This window comes from Hibiscus syriacus, unplaced genomic scaffold, assembly GCF_006381635.1.
Source record: "Hibiscus syriacus cultivar Baekdansim isolate YM2019G1 unplaced genomic scaffold, ASM638163v2 tig00111621_pilon, whole genome shotgun sequence".
Lineage (NCBI taxonomy): Eukaryota > Viridiplantae > Streptophyta > Magnoliopsida > Malvales > Malvaceae > Hibiscus > Hibiscus syriacus.
Genome location: NW_024063138.1, coordinates 184,131 through 207,415, shown reverse-complemented (window position 1 = coordinate 207,415; position 23,285 = coordinate 184,131). Strand labels below are relative to the sequence as shown.

General features: G+C 35.6%; 1 protein-coding gene, 1 long non-coding RNA gene, 1 other non-coding gene and 1 pseudogene across 4 annotated transcripts; 2 read left to right on the top strand and 2 right to left on the bottom strand.

Annotated features, from left to right (window-relative positions):
* Positions 1–9,962: 9,962 nt before the first annotated feature.
* Positions 9,963–17,416, top strand: LOC120166015 (annotated as a pseudogene).
* A 522-nt stretch (positions 17,417–17,938) lies between these two features.
* TRNAL-CAA lies at positions 17,939–18,022 on the top strand. Its single transcript has one exon. It is a non-coding gene; the product is annotated as a tRNA-Leu (tRNA).
* Positions 18,023–18,523: 501 nt separating this feature from the next.
* On the bottom strand, positions 18,524–18,897 carry LOC120166104. The gene has a single exon (XM_039175467.1). The coding sequence runs from the start codon at positions 18,863–18,865 to the stop codon at positions 18,644–18,646; it is 222 nt and encodes a 73-aa protein (XP_039031398.1). The 5' UTR covers positions 18,866–18,897; the 3' UTR covers positions 18,524–18,643.
* A 1,599-nt stretch (positions 18,898–20,496) lies between these two features.
* On the bottom strand, positions 20,497–21,237 carry LOC120166105. 2 transcript variants are annotated; one of them, XR_005519897.1, is made up of 4 exons: positions 21,216–21,237; positions 20,980–21,119; positions 20,831–20,900; positions 20,497–20,740 (listed from the first exon to the last, which is right to left on the bottom strand). It is a non-coding gene; the product is annotated as an uncharacterized LOC120166105 (long non-coding RNA). The 2 variants fall into 2 exon arrangements; XR_005519896.1 differs by lacking the exon at positions 21,216–21,237 and having other exon boundaries at positions 20,980–21,169.
* Positions 21,238–23,285: the final 2,048 nt, after the last annotated feature.

Genomic DNA, 23,285 nt, shown 5'->3' with positions numbered 1-23,285 from the left:
GCAAAATCTGAATCTGCATCGTCATACTCGACCACATTTGATTATGAGACAGTCTTTCCCCTTTCAGGTTTGCCTTTATTTTTTAGCCTGGGACATTCTTTCTTCCAGTGCCCTTTTTCTCGACAAAAGGCACATTCATCTTTGCTCAATTTGGACTTTGAGTTCGATCTCCCTCTCCTTCTTTTATTCTGACTCTTCGAACGGCCTCTAACAATAAGAGTTTCTGCTTCGACGCTTGTGTTTTCTTGTTTGTATTTCTTTCTCAATTCATAACTATACAAGGCAGCAGTAACTTCACTTAGAGACACATCAACCTTCCCATGAAGTATAGTAGTTTCAAGATACTCAAACTCATCAGGAAGTGATCCCATCAACATCAGAGTTAGATCTTCTTCTTCAAAAGTCACATCCATATTCATCAGATCAGTCACCAACTGATTAAAGCTAGTAATGTGATCATTCATAGTGGTACCTGGTACATAGTTGAAGCGGAACAATCTCTTTTTCATGTAGAGCTTGTTCTGACGCTTTTCTTCAAAAATTTCTCCTCCAGTGCCTTCCACAATTTACTTGCAGAAGTTTCCTTAGAAAATGCATACTTCTGCTCTCTAGAAAGACATGATCGAATAGTACCACATGCCAATCTATTGATTCTCTTCCATTCTTTCTCCTCAACATCATCTGGTTTCTCTCATTCAATAGCAATGTCTAGACCCTGCTGAAATAGGGCATCTAGAACCTAACTTTGGCACATACCGAAATGACTAGTGCCATCAAAAATCTCCACTGCATATCTAACATTTGTCACAACATTTCTTGCGGATGTTTTTGTGTCTGTCATTTCTGCTACAAATTCTATTTAATAGCTGTCAATGCGGAATGTCAATTACCCCAAGGAATTTTTTTCTGATGTGGAAGATCAGCCTAAGCTGCAACCACAGAGCATACTAAAATAAACCAAGAGCGCTGATACCAATTGTTGTGGAATTCGGGTTAATTTCCACCAATAATAACAAATTCACCTTGAAAACTATTATCTAGGTGATTAGTGTGAAAACGATTGTACTAAATATCACACCAAGGTAGATTCCCAAGAAAGAGGAGGGGTCACAATGATCCCTCTTAAAACCACTTTCCTTAAACAGTACTACCAAGACAAGTAATTTTAATAGGACAATAATTAACAACAACTATACCCGACAATAGCTATTAAATAGACATAAAGAGAACATCAAAATTTAACGAGGTTAGGCTAAAATTATGCCTATCTCCTTGAACACTACTAAAATAATATTTCACTAATAGATAAAATATTATAAAGAGAAAGAAAGAATACAAACAACCTTTAATATAAAACAAGACTTATATTTTTAGGATGCTAAATTAAGGAGGAGGATGACTCTATTTATAACAAAAGAATTTCCCCTCGTCCTTAAACACAACCAATGTGGGACTTTGCCAAAAAACCAACACTGACAACAACTTAAATAGGGTGTTACAAAGTTGAAATCTTTTGCAAGCAGCTTTTATTTTTGGTTTGCTGCTTATTTAGTTATACGTTGCACAAGTGCAGAGCAGGCAAGAAAGTTGAGAGGGTATGACGGTATACCTGCGGCTGCTTGTGAGATGCGTTTGGGTTTGGGGATGTCATAACACTCTGTTTGAGATGGTGTGCTGCCATTGTTCTTCAGCCTACAACTTTCTCTTTATGCTTCACATTCAGTGCACACGGGTTTGGACCATCGTAAGTAAAACGAACGTCTAGCTAGTCCTTCTGGGATGTCAGCCCATTTGCCGCAATTTATCAGGCTAAAGGCCTACTTATAATTCCAAGGTACAGCCTCCGGACAAGTATCACCACCAACTGAAGAGCAATTGAACAAGGTTAAGTATTTGATGAGTGTTCAGAATAGTTAATATTTGCTCGTTATTTCTTCGGTTTTATGGATTTATTGCTGTTGATTTGGTCGTGTTGTGCTTGTTTTCGTACAGGTCATTGTTTTCCAGAATTTGTGACAAAACGGGCGAATTCTGTATTTTTTTATTCATCTCCTCCCTACATTCCGCGAATTGCCAAACGAGGATCCACACAAACATCTCAAATAATTTCACATGGTCTGCTCTAGCATGACACCACAGGGAGTAACCGAGGACCAAATAAAACTTAGAGCTTTCCCTTTTTCCTTAGCCGACTCGGCTAAGGAGTGGTTATTTTATCTTCCTCCTAATTCTGTTACTACATGGGCTAATATGACTCGTCTTTTTCTTGACAGGTTTTTCCCTGCAGCAAAAGTAAGTGAACTACGAAGGAGAATACTTGGAATCAAGCAACTTGATGGAGAGTCGCTCTACGACTACTGGAGCGGTTTAAGAAGTTGTGTTCTAGTTGCCCACAACATGGGCTAACCGAACAAACACTCATTCAATACTTCTATGAAGGATTATTTCCCCTGGAAATGAAGATGATCGATGCTGCTAGCGGTGGAGCCTTGGTGAATATGACTCCTACCGAGGCTAGAGACTTAATATCGACGATGGCTGCAAATTCCCAACAGTTCCGCGCAAATAATGAACCTTCTCGAAGGGTTCATGAGATAAGTTCATCTTCCTTGGAAAGTAAAATAGATAAGTTAACTGAAGTCGTAAACTCTCTTGTTGCAGGAAAGATAGGACAAAACCGATTATGTGGAATATGTGCACTACCTGATCATCCAACAGACGGTTGTCCACTGATTCAAGACGATGCAACAGCTCAAGTCAACGCAGCCGGAAACTTCCCGGGACCTCCCCAAAAAGCTTATAATCCTTACGGTAATACATACAACCCAGCATGGAGGGATCACCCGAACTTCAGTTATGCGCAGAACCCGAGGCCGAATCAAGGCTATCAAGCGAGACCTTCACCATAACAACAGCCGCAGAAGACATCACTAGAATCGATTGTCAAAAGGTTAGCACTATCCCAGGAGAAATTCCAGACCCGAACTGAAGCCCACTTCCAAGAGATGGACAAGCAATTGAGCCAACTGGCTCAAACCGTGGGGAGATTAGAGTCACAAGGTAAACTTCCGTCTCAAACTGAAGTGAATCCGAGGGAAAACGTTAGCGCCATCACCCTTCGGAGTGGTACAGTAGTAGCGCCACCTATCCCATCAGACCAAGCAGTCCAAAAAGAAAAGAAGACCAATGACGCAGGATCCCAGAATAAGAATGAAGAAGAACAAGTGGACGATCCAACGCCATCTCCCTATGACGTTCCACCACCTTTTCCATCAAGGTTAGTTAAAAAGGATAAAAAAACTGAAGAAAAGGAAATATTAGACGTACTTCGGAAAGTGGAGGTTAATATACCTCTCCTTGAGGTTATCCAAAAAGTTCCAAGGTATGCCCGATTTTTGAAGGATCTCTGTACGACAAAGAGGAAGCTTACCGGAGTCGAGAAAGTAAGCTTAGGAGCGAACGTCTCAGCCGTTTTCCAACGAAAGTTACCACCCAAACTGAAGGACCAAGGTATGTTTGCAATCTCTTGTAAAATTGGTAAGGTTGAGATTAAACGAGCTATGTGTGACCTTGGTGCATCAATTAATGTAATGCCTCTATCTGTCTATAAAATGGTCACTAACGATCCTTTGAAGGATACAAAGATTTCGATACAACTTGCCGACAGATCAGTAATCTATCCTGAAGGAGTCTTGGAGAATGTATTGGTGGAAGTAAACAACTTGATATTTCCCGCTGATTTTTATATAATCGACATGGAGAATGAACGCACGAACACATCGTCCGATATTCTTTTGGGGCGCCCTTTCCTGAGCACTGCACACACAAAAATTGACGTGAGAAGCGGAATTTTAACTATGGAGTTTGACGGTGAGATCGTTAAATTTGACGTATATAAGGCAATGAGATATCCTGATAAAGTGGAAAGTTTAAATTTTGTCGACTCAATTGATCCTTTGGCTGACGAATTTTTAAAGACTAATTTCTCTTTTGATATATGCAGGGAGCTGGAGGGTCAGGATGAGAACGTGAATTATGATCATACAGAATTGAATTTGATTTCTTCTAAAATCTTACCTTCCGTTCTGCAGGCACCCAAAGTTGAACTTAAACAGTTGCCTGACCACTTGAAATACGCCTTCCTCGGACCAAACAACACTCTGCCAGTAATCATATCAAAAGGGTTATCCGAGGAGGAGAAAAAAGACTTGATCACGGTTTTGCGCCAAAACAAGGGGGATATAGGATGGACCATCGCTGACATAAAAGGTTTAAGTCCATCTACTTGTATGCACAAAATTAAAACCGAAGAAGGCGCAAAACCAACACGTGAGGGTCAATGCCGGCTAAATCCACCAATGATGGAAGTGGTAAAAAAAGAGATACAAAAACTCCTAGATGCAGGTATTATATATCCAATTTCGGATAGCAAGTGGGTAAGTCTGGTACATGTAGTTCCTAAAAAAACTGGAGTTACTGTGGTTGAAAATTCTGAAGGTGAACTTGTACCAACACGAGTTTAAAATGGGTGGAGAGTCTGCATCGATTACAAGAAGTTGAATTCATTAACTCGGAAAGACCATTTTCCTCTTCCATTTATAGATCAAATGATAGAACGATTAGCCGGTAAATCTCATTATTGTTGTCTTGATGGATTTTCAGGTTTCTTTCAAATTCCAGTAGCACCTGAAGATCAAGAAAAAACGACATTCACGTGCCCCTTCGGTACTTTCGCCTACCGACGTATGCCTTTCGGACTTTGCAATGCACCTGCCACATTCCAAAGGTGTATGATTAGTATTTTTTCTGATTTTGTTGAGAAAGGTATTGAGGTCTTCATGGACGACTTCACTGTTTACGGTAATTCATTCAAGGAATGTCTATTAAATTTGAAAAATGTGTTGCGTCGGTGCCTAGAATTTAACCTTGTTTTGAATTATGAAAAGTGTCACTTTATGGTTGATAAAGGTTTGATTCTAGGATATATTGTTTCGTCCAAAGGAATTGCGGTAGATAAGGCGAAAACGGATATCATACGTTCACTTCCTTACCCCACTTCGGTGAGGGAAATTCGTTCTTTCCTTGGTCATGCAGGTTTTTACCGTAGATTCATTAAGGACTTCTCTAAAGTGGCACAACCATTGTGCGAGCTATTACAGAAGGATAAACTCTTCAATTTCGACCAAAAATGCCAACAATCGTTCGACGTATTGAAGGAAAAGTTAGTGTCGGCACCCATAGTCCAACCGCCAAATTGGGACTTTCCCTTCGAGGTTATGTGTGATGCTTCGGATGGAAGCGTTGGGGCTGTGCTCGGACAAAAGATCGGGAAAGAACCTCACGTTATCGCTTATGCATCCCGCACCCTGGATTCCGCACAACGGAATTATTCAACAACCGATAAAGAATTACTTGCCATTATTTTTGCATTAGATAAATTTCGATCATATCTTCTTGGCACTAAAGTTATTGTTTTCTCCGATCATGCAGCCTTGAAGTACTTGCTCAGCAAAAAGGAGGCGAAACCACGACTAATCCGTTGGATCTTTCTCCTCCAAGAGTTTGATTTGGAAATCAAGGACAAGAAAGGATGTGAGAACTTAGTAGCCGATCACTTAAGCCGGCTTCCAATCACTGCGGTTGATTCTCCCATTCGTGAAGAATTCCCGGAGGAAATCTTGATGATGGCGCAAACATCAATACCTTGGTTCGCAGATATAGTTAATTACTTAGCTACAAGGAAGGTACCATCTGATTTAACGAGAGCCGAAGTAAACCGCGTTAAGAGAGAATCTCGTTTCTTCATTTGGGATGATCCATATCTTTAGAAGCATTGTTCAGACCAGGTTATTCGTCGATGTGTTCCTAAAAGCGAGGTAAGCTCAATCTTAAATTTTTGTCATTCTTATTTGTGTGGTGGACACTTTGGACCGAAACGAACTGCTCATAAAGTCTTGGAATGCGGATTCTTTTGGCCTCATATTTTCCGTGATGCCTACTTGTTCTGCAAAACTTGTGATAATTGTCAACGTGCAGGTAATTTGAGTCGAAGAAACGAAATGCCCCTTAATCCTATACATATATGCGAAATATTCGATGTTTGGGGACTTGACTATATGGGTCCATTTGTTTCTTCTTTTGGCAATTGTTATATAATTCTTGCGGTTGATTATGTTTCGAAGTGGGTGGAGGCTAAGGCCACTCGCAACAACGATGCTAAAACTACTGTTCAATTTCTAAAGAAATGTATTTTTTCCAGGTTTGGTACACCGAAAGCGATAATAAGCGATCGTGGAACACACTTCATCAATCGAGTAATTGATGTGCTTATGAGGAAGCATGGAGTGAATCATAGAATTGCCACGGCTTATTATCCGCAAACGAACGGACAAGCGAAAGTTTCAAACCGAGAAATCAAGATGATTCTTGAGAAAATAGTTAAGCCAAATCGCAAGGATTGGAGCTTGAAATTGATTGACGCTCTGTGGGCTTATCGGACTGCATACAAAAGACCTATTGGCATGTCACCATACCGCCTTGTGTTCGGTAAGCCGTGCCATTTACCTGTCGAGTTAGAACACAAGGCGTATTGGGCCGTAAAACAGTGCAATATGGAGCTAGAAGCGGTTGGCGAAACACGGAAGTTACATATACAAGAGCTTGAGGAAATTCGGAGAGATGCCTACGACAACGCAAAAAAATATAAGGACAAAACAAAAGAATTTCATGATCGAAAAATTGTTTCTAAATCTTTTTCTATCGGGCAAAAAGTTCTTCTTTTTAACTCAAAATTAAAACTTTTTGCAGGTAAACTTCGGTCAAAATGGAACGGACCTTATACAGTAATTGGAATATTTCCTCATGGCGTAGTCGAAATTGAAGATAATTCAGGCACTCGGTTTAAAGTCAATGGACACAGGGTTAAACCATATTATGCGAATAGCGAAGTTTGCTTAATTGAAGATCTCAACTTGGAAGAACCTGTAGTCTGAATCAGGTCGTCGAGCTAACGACGTTAAACAAAAGCGCTTCATGGGAGGCAACCCATTGTTTTCAATTCCGTTATATTTTTATTTTTATTTTTGCTTTTATTTTTTTCGATTAAGAATATTTTATTTAATTTTATAGGAATTTCAAACTTAAACAACAAAGAATTGAGAGATTATCATCCGAACAATGCCAATTCAACCCCTAGGAGCATGTAACGGTACACGTTAGCACACTTCTAAGGAGACCGATCGACATTAAATCCAGGGAGTACTCTAGTCCTTCTCTTGCACTTTAATTTTTTCGTTTTGAGGCAAAACGCTTTAAGTGAGGGGGAGTAGAGTGTAAGATTGAATTTCCCTTTCTTATCTTTATGCTTTGAATCTAGTATGTGTTGGTTGAATTGGTCAGAAATTTCATTGATTATCTTTGTCTTGGTGAAAATTTTTGGAATGTTATGCTTGTTTGGGAACACATGATTATTTAGGTTATGATATTCTTGATAATGGATAGCATGGATTGTGATAAGTTGGTATTTTTATGATATTCCATGATTTTTTTGGTTGAAATGTGATTAGCTCAATGCATGAAAACAATTTGGTGAGATTTGAGCCTTTACGAGCATATCATTTTCGCTCTCATTTTGTTTGATTGAGTGTGTCGAATTTGACATTGGCATTCTAGAACCTGCATGTTAAATACTGTCGAGATTACACATGAACATGATGCTTAAAAATGATTTGGGCACCTTAGGATTAACCATACCGTTTCCCCACTAAATAGCCTACCCATGCATATTTTCCCTTAGTTAACCACTTTTGAGCCTATTTCCATTTCTTTGTTTCCACCATATTCATAAACCCGAGCCTTTTTATTTTATCCCTCTTTTCTACCTTTTTCAGGGCAAGTGAATAATTTTACCATTGTATTCTCCATCACAAAAAAATGTTGAAAAAAAAATAGCAGTTCGAAAAAAAAACTGTTCGAAAAAAAAAGACATGAAAGAAAAAATGAAAAACAAAACAACAAAAGTGTGAAAAAGAAAAAATGCATTTCGACGAGAAAATTGTTGTTTGATATGTCGTCTTTTTATCTTGTTGTGCTTAATGTTTTGATGGAGTTGAGATTATTATTTGTTAGTTCCTCGCCTTGAATTTTAGCCATATATTTAGCCTTTTCCCCACCTTTACCTAAGCCCTGTTACAACCAATAAAAGACCCTTTGATTTATGCATCTTGTTCTTATTAGTAGTGGAGATTTGATTTACTTACAGGCTTATGGTAATACTGTGTAAATTCTGACTTGAGCATTTCTTTACCCCAAACACATGGAGTGATTTGAGTGAATCCCGGTAAGGTATTGAGTTATGAGCATTGAAATTAATGAATGAATGGATATTAAAATTGCACTTGACTTTTTCTAATTGGTGATGTTCAATTGATTGATTTCTTGACTTGAATAGTTATTGTGGTCTCTACCTTGCTTCCCTAAATGTGAAACTTGAGAAAGAACGTTTAATGAAGTTTTTGACTGATTTGGTTAATCATACTTGAGGACAAGCATGAGATAAGTGAGGGGGAATTTGATGAGTGTTCAGAATAGTTAATATTTGCTCGTTATTTCTTCGGTTTTGTGGATTTATTGCTGTTGATTTGGTCGTGTTGTGCTTGTTTTCGTATATGTCATTGTTTTCCAGAATTTGTGACAAAACGGGCGAATTCTGCATTTTTTTATTATTTGGTCACGGCTGGAGACATGGGCACGACTCTGGGCACGACGCGGTATGACGTGGCAGTTTCTAGAAGGTCCAGTCAGCGGCGGTTTCTAGAAGACTTCTTCCGCACGCCTTCTGGAAGATTGACGAGTAGAGTTGCATTAGGAGACTAGTTTAAGTTTGAATTTAAATTTAAAAACAATTATCTTTTGTATTATTTTATTATTTTCTTTGCTTATCCTTTAGGCTTTGAGAGGCTATAAATACCCACTTGGGGTAAGCCTAAAATAATCATTCAGAATACATTCTTCTTTTCTCTCTAGTTTTTATAAAAGTTTTCTCTTTTCCTTTTCAAGTTCTTTTTATTTTTCTTTATTTTCAAGTTTTATTTTTATGCTAAGTATGACTTTTGTCATGCTTAGCTAAACTTTTCATAAGCCGAGAGCTGTCGCGATGATTCAATTCCAACGGGAGAATTGAAACGGTCCCTTAATATCTTCGGAATCTCTCTCTCAATCTCTGCGCTTATTTTTTCAAAATCAAAACAGTTTTCAAAAATCGAAGATTGACTTTGGTCAAGAAGTTGTTGCGATTAAATGTGTGGGAGGAAGATTCGGCTTATAGAAAGCAATTCGACTTCCTGGGAACACACTTGGCGAGATAGCTTCACCAAGAGAGAATTGAGATCGGAATTGACGGTTATAGAAACAACAATCCAAGTCGGTCGCCACGAACTTAAACGGTATTTGATCTACGACAATAGATGTTGTTAGAATCAACTACCGAAGCCGGAATCAAAGATTGCCTTGGGTATTCGGTATACAAGATAGAGTCACAAGGATAGCCCTTGTAGACAAAGTAACCGACGTGAATCCCGAAGAGAAAATCTTATTCGATGATCTAAAGGAAATTAAATCAAAGCGAAGCTTGAGGCTACTTTTACCGTATTTATTCACAATCTTCATCTTCTTATTTTTACTATAATTACATTTATTTAATCACTTTATTATCTTTTACTAAAATCCCCCCATTTTTACTGTTTCACGCCTGGCATAAATAATTCAGACAGAAATTTATAATTTTCTAAGTCCCTGTGGAATCGACCCTTACTTCTCCTTGCTACGCATTTCCTTAATTTATTGATTGAGAATAAAGAATTATTTTGACATCCGAAACGACAGTTGTCAGTATTCCATTTCTCCTAAGCCGGGGAAAGAGAGATCATCAAGGAACTGGAAGGGGGATGCTGATAAATTGAGCGATGGGAGCTGGATATAGATGCAAGTACCGGGACGAGACAAGTGAATTACTTGTTTTTGGTAATCTATAGCCTGGACCACCATCTTAACTGAGCGTGGCAAGTAGATCAGAGTTTGTTTATCATAGGAGCACGACAGTTGGAAGCCTGAATTGGGTTAACCGCAGTGGTGCGACTGTCGGTCCTGTAACCAGAATGGAAATCGCTAAATCGGACAGGCGGGCCGTGGTGTTTGCACTCTGCAACCTTGTATATTTCAGAACCTGCCGCTGCTCCACCTTGTTTAACCATCAATATCAAGGCGAGAAGGAGACGGAACATCGTCCTTGTTAACTTAGAACCAAGGGAAAATGTCTGGCAGGTTCGTGTTTAATCTCTCTCTCGGTATTTTCTATTTCCTTAATTTGTTGATCCATGAGCATGTGGAAATTTCCAAGCTTTGGACTCCTATATTGATTTCTCGACAGTCAATGCGCGTATAATAAATATAATCCAACCATATGAATTTTCAACATCTTTTTCGTAACACTATCATTATTACTTCATTAGCCGCATAATTAACCGCATCATTTGCATATCATATATTTACAAATCTTTTCATGTGGCATCCATCCCTTACTAAGGGTATATTTTAGTATATTTTTAAAAATTATTTTGAAACACTTTTTCATCTCAGCTTTTAACTGTACTCTTCATGGGGGGTTGACTGACTTTGTAGCCTAGGCAGACCACCATTGAAATGAAGTGATTGGAAAAGTCGAAGCTGTCTTTGTGCTAATAAACGTGTTATCAACTACAAACGCGTGAAAAGAAAGGTCTCTATTCACTTTTGTATTTTCTGCAAATTCCCCTGCTCTGGATTATCACTCTTCTTCTTCTTCTCTTTTCTTCTTCTTCTTCTTCTTCTTCTTCTTCAAGATGTTGACGACGATAGTTGCAGCAATATTATGTTTGGTCGCGTTTCCATTTTTCGACGCTGTTAATGCTGTTAGACAAGCCAGAAATGCAGGGTGCAACCCTTCTTCCTGCGGAAATTTAACCAACATCAGCAGCCCTTTCAGATTGAAAGGCGACCCTCCTCACTGTGGCAGACCTTACCGTGAACTGGCTTGCGAAAACAACCGCACTCTCTTGCACATATGGGGGGCGACTTACTATGTTTCAGACATCTTTTATGGCGACTCTCAAACAATTCGGTTGGTCGATCAGAGTCTCGACACTGATGTATGCTCCATTCTTCCTAAATCTCTTGTCTGCGATGGATGTGATGATTCTATCTATTTTTGTGAGTTGCCAAGTACCCATGGCATCTTCTCTCTACGTCGACGCCGCTTCTTGCGCCAACACATCCTTCTCTCCAAGCTAATATAATTAGTTTGTTGCCAAATACGTTTCTCAGTGTCAATTAATTAGTTTTTTGGATTTTTTTACCAAGCTAGTTGATAATCATTTTACCATTTTTTATTACCAGGAACTCAGCTTGTCTTCCTTATTCTAACAGGTGAGAATCAGATATCTGCATAACAATTTTATTTTTATTATTTTCATTTTATCCAATTATCTAATGATTTTATAGATTTAATTTTTTAAATAGTATGGGATGATTATAAAGTAGTATATATTAGTAATCTTTTTTTAACAATTGACTACATAAATCAGACGTAATTGCTCGAATTCATGACCTCAAAAAACTATGGATGTAATTTTTGAAATATATAATAAAGTCAATTAACTTTATGTTAACATACTATCACATTGATTAATAGTTAATTAATATCAATTATGTTATTATCATAATAATTAGTAATATACAGATAAATTATTCTTTTAATGTTGATATACTAATATAATATGAAATGGTTGATATTCTTCATTGTTCAAAAGTTTTTTTTAATTACATGTGGCTTTTAGATATTTACCTTTTTAATTCATTAAATGATGTATTTTTATTTAACGTAATTAATATAAAGTAATATTATTCAAATTATTAAATATAAATCTTCTCTAAAAATTGTTAAATATAATTAATATTAACTATTTTGATAATCAAAATATTACAACAATACAAAAATTCTAAGTTTCTAACTCTAATTAAAGTATGAATGAAAATAATAATGAATTTTTATGAATGAAAATAATAATGAAATTCAAACTTTTTAACTACGAATTGGATGAAAATACCTAACTATTTTGATAATGAAAATAATAGTAAAAGTGTAACTCAAATTTTATAATTTAGATAATAGTAAAAGTGTAATTTAATAGGGATATAATTTTAAAAATAAAATATTTATCCCATATTTATCAACAACAAAAAACATGGATATACTTTTAAATATACATATATTTTTAATATTTATATTTCATTAACAAAAATAAGGTTCAAATATATTTATAATTCTTCTATTTTGAGAATTTAAAACTTCAAGTTTAACATTATTATTATTTTTTGTTAAGGTTACGCCCATTGTTACATCGTTTCTTTTGTTACATGACTTTTAAGTTAATATTTTTTTATTTCAAAATATAAATAAATTTGTATTAATAAAATAATATTAATAATTGTGACTAAATTTCAAATGTATAGAGAGTATAAGGATTAGCATATTTTGACTTAAGAAATTAAATATTATTAGAACATCAATGTAATAATCCCATAAACGATAAATAATATTTTTATCAGTTCAAAAGCTACGCAAAACTGTGCTTTTACATATGATTATAGACTAATTCCTAATGCCATATGTGTTGCGCGTGATTTTATTCATTTTTTTCTTAGTTCATGTAAAGTAGTATAATTAAAATTTTTTAATATAATTAAAATGGTCTCCAAACTATTTTTATATATTCAAATCGAATCTTTAAAACATTAGTTTCTTATCAATCATGTTCTTTTGTTAGCTTAGTCATCAAATTAAGTTTAAAATAGCAATGTAGACATGACATGAGAAATTTAAGAACATGTGTATCGAGTTATTCTTTTAATGATTTAGGGTGATTAAAATGTAGTATTTGTTCATAATCTTTATTGATTATTGATAATGTATACACACCCCATAAATACAACTACACGAAAACGAGACTTCTAGGGAGAACAACACTCTCTTTTATCACTGAAATCGCTTGATGAATTCATGTGGATCATATTATAAATGTATTTGTATTTATCATATGAATATTTTAGATATGATGTGTTAAAAGATGGTTATTTTTTCAATATCATGACTGATCCATGTTACATATGAAGTAGGTACATATATTTATAATTTGATTCGCATATTTTGAATATAGTTCATGCAATATTTGAGTTGATGATTTAATGCCTAAGTTGACTCTGTAACATCCTAAACTTAATCTGCAAGATATAACATGCTTAGGATGTCATATTTGGCCACCAAAATAAACACCAAACTCTAAATATGATCAATACTCTTTAAAAATATTCATAATAAATAAAATCTTATACATAATATTTTTAGAAGTATTTATACAAAAATCAGAGATATGGATATGAAAAAGTATAACTCAAAACAAATCAAAATAATAATAAATTTTACATACTGAAATACTAATAAAGTCCTATGAATACATATGCCCACTAATGTAAATCAAAAGTTGTACATTAAAATAATGATGTTGGAATTTCTTCATCGATTGTGCTCATCTGGAATGATCACAATCTATTAACTTGTGGATGAAAGCATTCGAACACTGAACTTGTTAACTCAGTAGTACACACTTCTACTCTACTATACTCCATGCAATTCATATGCATATGCATGCAATGCAAGTATATGTAGAGTGATCATGTGTTATTTCTATTTCGGACATTTACTTATTACAATTTATTAGTAATTACTCAAAAGTATCATTAATCATGTTTTTAGTATATAATCTTAGATTTTATTCATTTAATCCTAGCATTTTTTCATACTTTATTTATCATAATAAGATCAATACTATTCCAATGCTCGGAGTATCATCAACAACACGTTTCTTGCATAGCCATAAACCTATGCACATAACAACAATAATCACAGGGTAAATGAAGTCACTACACATCAAGTATAATATACAATAGATTATCATACTTGGAATCACTACGCATCAGGTAGAATAGGTAAATATAACAATAGGATACTTGGAATCTCTACGCATCAGATATTGCATCAACATACAAATATGGTATCTGTAATCACTACGCATCTGATGGTATAGGAAGAACTAGTATTTGAACACTATGCATCAAATACCACAAACCATGACTACCCGGATAGTTTAACAATATATCATTGTTCTACAATATGAGTGCCTGTAGGCCATACATAAACACATTTCCTTCAAGGTCAATTATCCCAATACATGCCTCACATTTACGACCATTATTCACAAACTCGACTCGGTTCATTATTCTAGTTATTCTCATTTTATATCTTATCTATTTTTTATGCATTATGCTCAAGATGTTAGTCATTTAGCAACTCATAGCCAATGTCAACCTTATATTCCTTGCTAAAACAACAATTTCTTGTCTTGTGTGTTTATGCCGATTCCTTTCTATTTCTTGTAGAGGAGTTGGTATTGCTATTAGAACTCTGTTGGGGGTTTCATGCTTGATTATAGCTGTACTACTTAAGTTTCGAAGACGACATCAGTGTATGGATGATACAATTGAAGAATTTCTTCGAATGCAAGGCAAGTTAATGCCCATCAGGTACTCTTATTCAGAGATAAAGAGAATGACAGATTCTTTCAAAACCAAATTAGGGCAGGGTGGGTTCGGATCTGTATTCAAAGGAAAGCTTCGAAGCGGCCGTTTTGTTTCAATCAAATTGTTAGAATTGTCGAAATCACAAGGCCAAGATTTCATCATTGAAGTCGGTACCATCGGGAGGATTCATCATGTTAACGTGGTACAGGCGTACAACTCGTTGGTTTTTGTGTAAAAGGATCAAAACAAGCCCTTGTCTATGATTTCATGCCGAATGGTTCTTTAGATAAAATCATATTTTCAGAAGAAAAGAGTGTCGATTTGAGCTGGGAAAAAGTGCTCGAGATCGCAATCGGAGTGGATCGAGGGATAGAATACTTGCATCGGGGATGTCATATTCAAATTCTACATTTCGACATCAAACCACATAATCACCCCGAAGGTTTCGGATTTCGGACTTGCGAAATTGCATGCAATGACAGCATTGTGCTCTCACAGCAGCACGAGGAACTGTTGGATTATTGGATATATTGCAACAGAATTGTTTTACAAGAACATCGGGTGTATCTCGCATAAGGCAGATGTTTACAGCTTTGCAATGTTGATGGAAATGGCAGGAAGGAGAAGGAATCTGAATGCACTTGCTGAGCAGTCTAGTGAAATATATTTCCCCTCGTGGATTTATGACCGATTTGACAGGGGAGGATCTAGAAATATAAGATGCAACTGAGAACGAAAGAAAAAATAGTAAGGAAAATAATCATAGTTGCCTTTTGGTGTGTAGACACTTATTTTCGTCTAGACACTTTTAGTATATATAGTATATAGTATATATTATATATTATATATATATATTTAGTATATATTATTATTATATATTATATATGTATATATGTATATTATATACTATATATTATTATATTATATAGTATTATATATTATTATTACTATGTTTAGTATATATTATTTATTATATTAATATTATATTTTGTTATTTATTATATTATTATTATTACTATTTCGGTTTTTAGGTTTACAACAATGAAGTCTAACCGAAGCAAGTCTGACCCAGCAAACCCAACAAGGCCCAACCGAAGCAAGCCTGACCCATTAAACTCGGTAAGGCCCAAGCCCGTCTGCCTAACCCAGCAGGGGCTAGGGTTTTGTATCAAGCAAGGGAAGCATTACAGGGCGCGTGAGGGCCACGCGTCGACGCCAAACTGAAGCCAAATAGAAAAATCGGACAAATCGGAGGGGAAAACGTCCCCTATTTTCCAACAATAACATGCTGAGAGAATCGGCCACAACTGCAACAATGAATCCCAACAAGATCGGAATTTAAAAACCCGATTCAAGGGAATTTCACCCCTCTCCTAGGGCTATAAAAGGGCCTCCGATGAAACCGAAAAAGGATACATAATAACACATAGTAAAAGATAGCAAAACTCAAAGCAAATCAAGCAAAAATAATAATGTTTGAAGCAACTAATAAGCCACAAAAATACAAAAACTAAAACAACCTTCGATTTTTAGCGTCGAAAGGAGGAACGGCCAACGAGATAACGAAAGGTTTTCGTCGAAAATAGGTAAACACAGTAACGTAAATCCTAGATCTACACATGTATGGTTGTTTTGAGGTTGTAAGGGTCTCGATTTTAAGGTTACGAGGATGAAAGGATTTTTTTGGGTAATTTTGAATTTTTCGACTACTGGAGGTGGTGGACGGAGTGGCGGTGGACAGTGATTTTATGCGTCGGCATGTGGCCGGCTAGGTGAGGGGAAGAGTGAGTTGAGAGAGTTTTTAGGGAGGGGATATTTATTTTGAAGAACTGAAATGGATGAATGTTTTTTTTCTTCTGGTTTTTGGGTTTTATATAGGGAGGGCCTTAGTGCAATTATGAAATAGTTTAATTATTTTTGCAATCCCTAAAAGTTTGATATGTATTTCATTTTGGTCACATGTTGTAAATTTGCCCTTAAATTTTGAATTAATTCAATTTGATCCCTATTTATATTTCTTATATTTTGCAAATTAATCCCCTAACTTTTATTGTTCTCCTTGTAGCTTCCTATTAACTTCAATTTGACCCTTAGTTTCAATTTTTTTAATTTAATCCTTCTTTAATATTTCTTTTAATTTAATATTTAATATTTAATATTATTTATTTATTTATTTATTTTTCATTTTCATTTTCATTTTCGTTTTATTTTATTTTATTATTTAACATTAATTTGGCTTCTTTTTTAGGACAATTTTAATGGGTCAAAGGTAAGTAATTCGGATCGAATATTAAATTTTAATTTAACTTTTAATTTTCGCAAGCAAGACAATCGATAAATTAAATTGGTACCAAAAGGGCAATACAAGGGTGTTAATCCTTCCTTGACTGCAATTGACTCTCGAATCCGATTAATTTCTGGTAAAACGCAGATCAGGTAAATGGTAAGTTAAGGTATCCGGTCAACCTAATTTTAAATGATCGGTGGCGGTTCTAATACATCAAAATTAATTCGAAACCCAATTCTAGGCCCACCCGAAAGTATGGTGTATACAAATAATGCCTACAGACCGTCCTTCGGTGAGTAAGGTTTTGGAGATGCTTGAATGTGCGGTTGACTCCTTGATATGCCTACAAAGTCATTTCTATTTTCTATGGATAGGTCATCCGCGGAACCTACGGCAGCAGCCATTGATGCTACTACCGAGAGCATGGACTGGGCACAGTGCTCAGACAGCTAGACTTTTCTTCAACTTATACGTGTAAGACTATAGTTGTAAGTTGTATAAATAAAGATGTGTTTATAGGGGCAAAGATGGACGTATGATTTTATGTTAGGGTGATAAATTTATAATATGGATACTTTTCCGTAATGAACTCTAAAAAAATCCTATATGGAGCCCTAACCCCAGTGATGAGCCAAGGGCGAACTTAAGTCTTTGGCGATGTATCTAGAAGCTAAACGCACCTCTAAAGTTGGAGGCTTTCTTATGGCGAGTTCGCAACAGTGCAATAGCTGCAAATGGAAAGCTTCTACAACGTTTCAAGAAAGGCCAAGGAAACTGCCCTAGATGTGAATCAAAGGAAATCTCGAAATTCGTGGATCTTCCACGGTTTATAGTAAGAATACGATCCAAGTTTGGTTAGATAATATGAAGATGTCGAATATATATATATATGGATGCAAATGACAAATCCCATTCCTTCTGATCACTCCCCTCTTTTCCTCTAATATCATTTTCGGATTACATAGTTTGGCAAAACGGATTGTCAGGGTGGCCGAGTGGTCTGAGGCGCCAGACTCAAGTTCTGGTCCTCTTACGAGGGCGTGGGTTCAAATCCCACTTCTGACATTTATTGGTTTTTGTTTTCTTATCTTCTTCTCCCTCCATTTTTCATTTTTATGTGTGCTTTTACCCAAGGGTTGCTTTTCAGGTTTAGCTTTTTGGGTTCTGGAAAGCATTCAACTTACTTCTTTTAAGCACCATTAAATATCCTTGATTGATGTCATCTAGTGTTATGAATAATCGATCATCAAATATTAAGTTAAAAAACAAAAATAAATACATAAACTTTAGTAGTCCATTACTAAATAATCAACTCAAGCAGACAAGCTTGATCTGATGATATAGAGATAACTGCTCATGTAAACTACAATTCAATGTTAGAGAGGTGAAGATCACAACTCTAGGAAATTAACAAGGCCAGATATCCAAGAAACATTTAGTCGGTACTCTACAAATTTAGAAGGTATAAACCCATGAAACATGGATATTCTCAATCTACTTACTGTATGTAATTTATGTAATTGATTGGAAATAGAATCAATGAAAACATTCACTACTTTCCACGACAAATGGAATCACTTGTCTAGTACAGCAAAAGGGAGAAGCAGCGACTTTATAGTATATAGCATTTCATAGCATCTGCCTCACTTTGTAATTCCATAAAGCTTTATGGTTAGTTCCAAGGCTTTATCCACCACAAACTGCTCCACATCCAGAACCTCCACAGCCAGCCGCACATCCTCCACCAACGAAACCTGTGTCGTCTGATGTAGTTTTCTCCTTCGATACGCCATCTGCACACGAGAAAATCATGGCCCAAATCGAAGAAAGGGTCACCAGAACCGCCCACAAGACCAGGACAACACCGCCAACATCCGTATCGGTAATTTCTTTCAGTTCCCGAACCATGTTTTCTCTCTCTATGTTCTCCTCGAATGAAATGAGCAATGGGAGACTCGAGTAGTGAGTGTTCTTATATAGTTTGTATTAGCTAGGCCATTGACTTAGCATCAGTATATAATAATATTATATTTGCTTCGGCCATTAGTGAGGATTTCCTTAATTTCCCACTCAGCTTTTAGAGATTCTTATTGCTTGCACTAGAATTGGCAGGCATAAGCAAACCATCAGAAATGGACTTGAAATATGAGCAGTGGTGGGTCAATAATCACATGCACCGCTACAAATGCATTGTGTATGATACATACATGTACTTCCACTATTTCTTGTCAACCTATATGTTAACAGACCTACTTTTAAATCCTTGAAGTTGAAGTCTAGGCATTTTTACTTAAATAATATTTTTTTAAATTATTTAATATAATAATATTTAAAAGTATTATTTTGAAAAATGAAACCCATCTTCTCATCGGATGTGTTACATAAATTAAAGACGAGTTCAATCAATAGAAGACACGATTGACTACGCACGCCTTCTGCCTACATAATACACTCGTCAGAAACCTCTAATATATTTAATTTGGAAAATGGAAGGTACAGTTTACTTAATATGCTTATGATACAATATTTTTTCTGTTTCTATTGTATATATCAATCTCAATAGTTGTGATGTAAAAAATTATCTCTCTATCCAAATAACATAATAATTTAAACTATTTGTCACCCAAATAGGTGAGATAAATATTTATATTATTTAAATATAATAATAACTTAAATATAAATTATTTAAACACACATTATTTAATTGAACTGATATTATAAAAAAATCAATATTTATAGATAAAATATAGAATTCATTTAAACTATCTAAACACAAAAAAATATTAAATATTAAATATTTAAATCATAATAAATTAATTTATATAAATCTCGATTTCCCATTTAAATTAATATAAAAAATATTTTATTTTTTGGGCACGCCACGTAGACCAAAACGTAAAATTTTATTTTCCTTTATGGGTGCGCCACGTAGACTAAAAACGTGTCCGATCAATCATATTTTTGAAAGACATATTTAATTAAGTGTGCCTTTGTAACACATTCAATCAGAAAATGTGTACTATTTTTTATAAATATTACTTCACCAACAATTTCGTTAAATAATATATTTTTGTAAAAGTGCCTTAAATTTCTGGTAATATATGTGTGTGTGATCAGCAGTAATTAGATAGTTGGCAGTGGCCACCATCTTGAAAAATATATATAAATCAATATATAATTCTCAACTAGTGAATATCATCAATAGTAGTAACTTGGGCAGGCTGGAACTAGTCCAATCTTATCCCAAGTAACCGTGGGACAAACAGAGTTTAAAATGCAATTATTTGTGTAATTAGTGGACACACAACTTTAATAATAGAAACATCCATTACTTGTTTGTAGAGTCCAATTTGCATAAGCTTTCAGATTGCATCACAAAACACATGTATGTATCACTCGGTAGTCATTATAGACCAGAAGTAGTGGTGTAAATGTGGACAGCAAATTCAGTGCATTAGGGATTCATTAATCATCATGTTCATTCCCATTGGATACCGAAATGAAATATTTCGAGTTTTAATAAATATAAATATGTTTTATTCATTAGATGAACGATCAAACATGTATAAGGAAATGTACATGTATAATGGAAACAACGAGGGTTTTTGACAATTTACGAGTATTTCTTCTCCTTCGCTGGTCCTCTGGGTATCTTGTTAAGAACTCTAGAATCAAACCTCTTGAACATTTTGCTCATCTTACGGCTCATTTTCCCTGCATGATAATCAACTTCCTTCTCGTATCGACTGTACAGATACGGAAGCGTTCCCATGCTCACAAACCCTTCCAATTTCATTCAATCAACAAAAACTATTTACTTCTCTAATCTCAATGCTTTAGAATCATTAATAGTCATGACATGATAATTCTTACCTAGGAAGAGGAGATTCACAAAGTCGAAATAAGATCCGATCATCGATATTATGTACAGAGAAATAATCACCTGCAAATTACCACGAGTTTAAAATTTTGAAGGGCATAATTAAACAAACAAAAAAAGATGGAGATTTTGATGGCGGTACCAGGAAGAAGGTGACAGGTCATTTCCACCAGCAATGTGGAGGAATTTCTTCAAGAACTGATTGAACTTCCAATGGAACATGGAAACAACTTCATAGAAGGCGTTTTCATTTGACCATAAATGTGGGATATTGGACGATTCCTGGAGATAAAAATTGTGAATCAATAACAAAACAAGGTATTGCATGTAGATTGTAGGCAGGTGGTGAAGTAAAAGAAGAAGAATTGTATATTATACCATCCAAAATAATCAACAGAAATGCACCATATGAAGATGACAAGCATGGTGGTGATTGTTAAAAGTTCAAAGTTTGGCAACCAACTTTGAAAAAATGATTTTCAAAGTTTGGTAAATGTTTCTTTGAAAATGGTTTTCAAAGTTTGGTAAATGGTTTTCAAAGTTTGGAAAATGTTTCTTTGAAAAATGATTTTTCAAAGTTTGGTAGATGTTTGTTGAAATATTGTAATGGGATAATCATAAATAGTCACTAGACTTTAGGGTATTTACAAGATTAAGTCCTTAAGTTTCAACTATAAATACCCTAGCTCATTTAGCTTCAAAACCATCCCAAAATCATTTTCTTTCTCCAAATGCTAAAGAGCTTTCTTGTGAGTAGTGAGTGTTTTGTAAACACCTGTAAATTTTCTCTCTTAGTAAAAGATCTGCAGCAGTCCGGAGACGTAAGCAAAATTGGCTGAACTCCGTTATCAATTTCGAATATTATTTTTCCGCTTTTATTTCGCATTCTCACTAATCTGGTTATAGGGAAATTACTCGTACTCGGTTTATTTCCCAACAACTGGTAATCAAAGCTTTTGGTTGTGAATTTTGTCAATTTTTTGTGAGATTGCTATTCATGTGAATAGTAAATTTTGTGAATAGTAAAATTTTGTCGGCGATACAAATTTGTCGATGGAGGTGTTCTAATACACGGCGGTTCGCGAAAATTGTCATAAACGATCCAAAGAAGCCATATTCGAGTGAGAGCGATGGCTCCAGACGAAGGGAATGTGAAAATTGAAAAGTTCGATGGTGCGGACTTTGGCTTTTGGAAGATGCAGATTGAAGATTTTTTGTACCAGAAAAATCTATATCAACCTCTCTCATGAAAGCAACCAGAGGGCATAAAGAATGAAGACTGGGCTCTTCTCGACAGACAAGCCCTCGGAGTTATCCGACTGACGTTATCCCGCAATGTTGCGTTCAACATAGCAAAGGAAAAGACCACGGCAGTTCTTATGGCGGCTCTCTCCAGTATGTATGAGAAGCCATCAGCTTTGTTGGGATTTTCGGAAGCTCAAATCGACAACCGGAATGGTTTGCAAAGAGGGGTCGGAACGATTTTGTGTTTAGGGAGTAAGGAGATTGAAAGATAGAAAATTGCTCAGCGATTTAGAGTGGTTCGACTTTCTCAACCAAAGTCTACATCCACTACCTTAGCTCCTTACCAAGGATTTTCCAACAAATTCACTAATTTGTTCTTTCTTTCGAGGACAAAGAGATAACCTTATACCTCCCTAGTTTTTCCGGGCTAAACTAGAACCTTTCCCTAGCTTTTACACGGGATTAGCTAGAACATTTCCCCCTTTACAAAAGGATAAGAAATGTAAACAAGAAAACCTCTCTAAGGTAGGTGTTTACAAGAATTAAGCTCACAAGAACAAAATATTTACAAGAGAAAGATGAAATAAGATTGAAAAACTCTTCTCTTGTGTTTGACTGCTTGGATAGTTGTTCTCTTACTTCTTCAAGTGTCCTTAGCTTGTATTTATAGCTTGGAATGTGTTTGAAGTCATATCTAGCCATTGGGGATGTTTTGGAGCCGTTTGGGAATGATTTTTCTACAAAAATAGGCTACCCAGAATGGGGGGAATCGGTACCCCTTCATAGGGAATCGATACCCCTTCATAATATTCAAATATTATGACCACTGGGCTGATGAACAGTGAGGGAATCGGTACCCTCAAGGGGGGAATCAGTTTCCTCCGAGTAATCTGTTATTTCTCGGAGCCAAACCATGCAGGGGGAATCTGTACTCCCTGGGGGGGAATCTGTTCCCGGGGAATCGATACCCCCTGGGGGGAATCTGTACCCCCTGGACAATCTGATTTTTCTTGAAACCCTTTAAAAAAATATATTTTTGGCTCGATTAAGGCTCGAAATACTTTGTAAAATTGTTTTAAAATAGTTTAAGTATAAAACACAATTTTACACTTTAGTAAGGATTAAAATGAACTTTGAAAGACTTTGAGTAATATTTTGATATTCGAATAATTACATCGAATATACTTAGAAAATCTTTTGTAA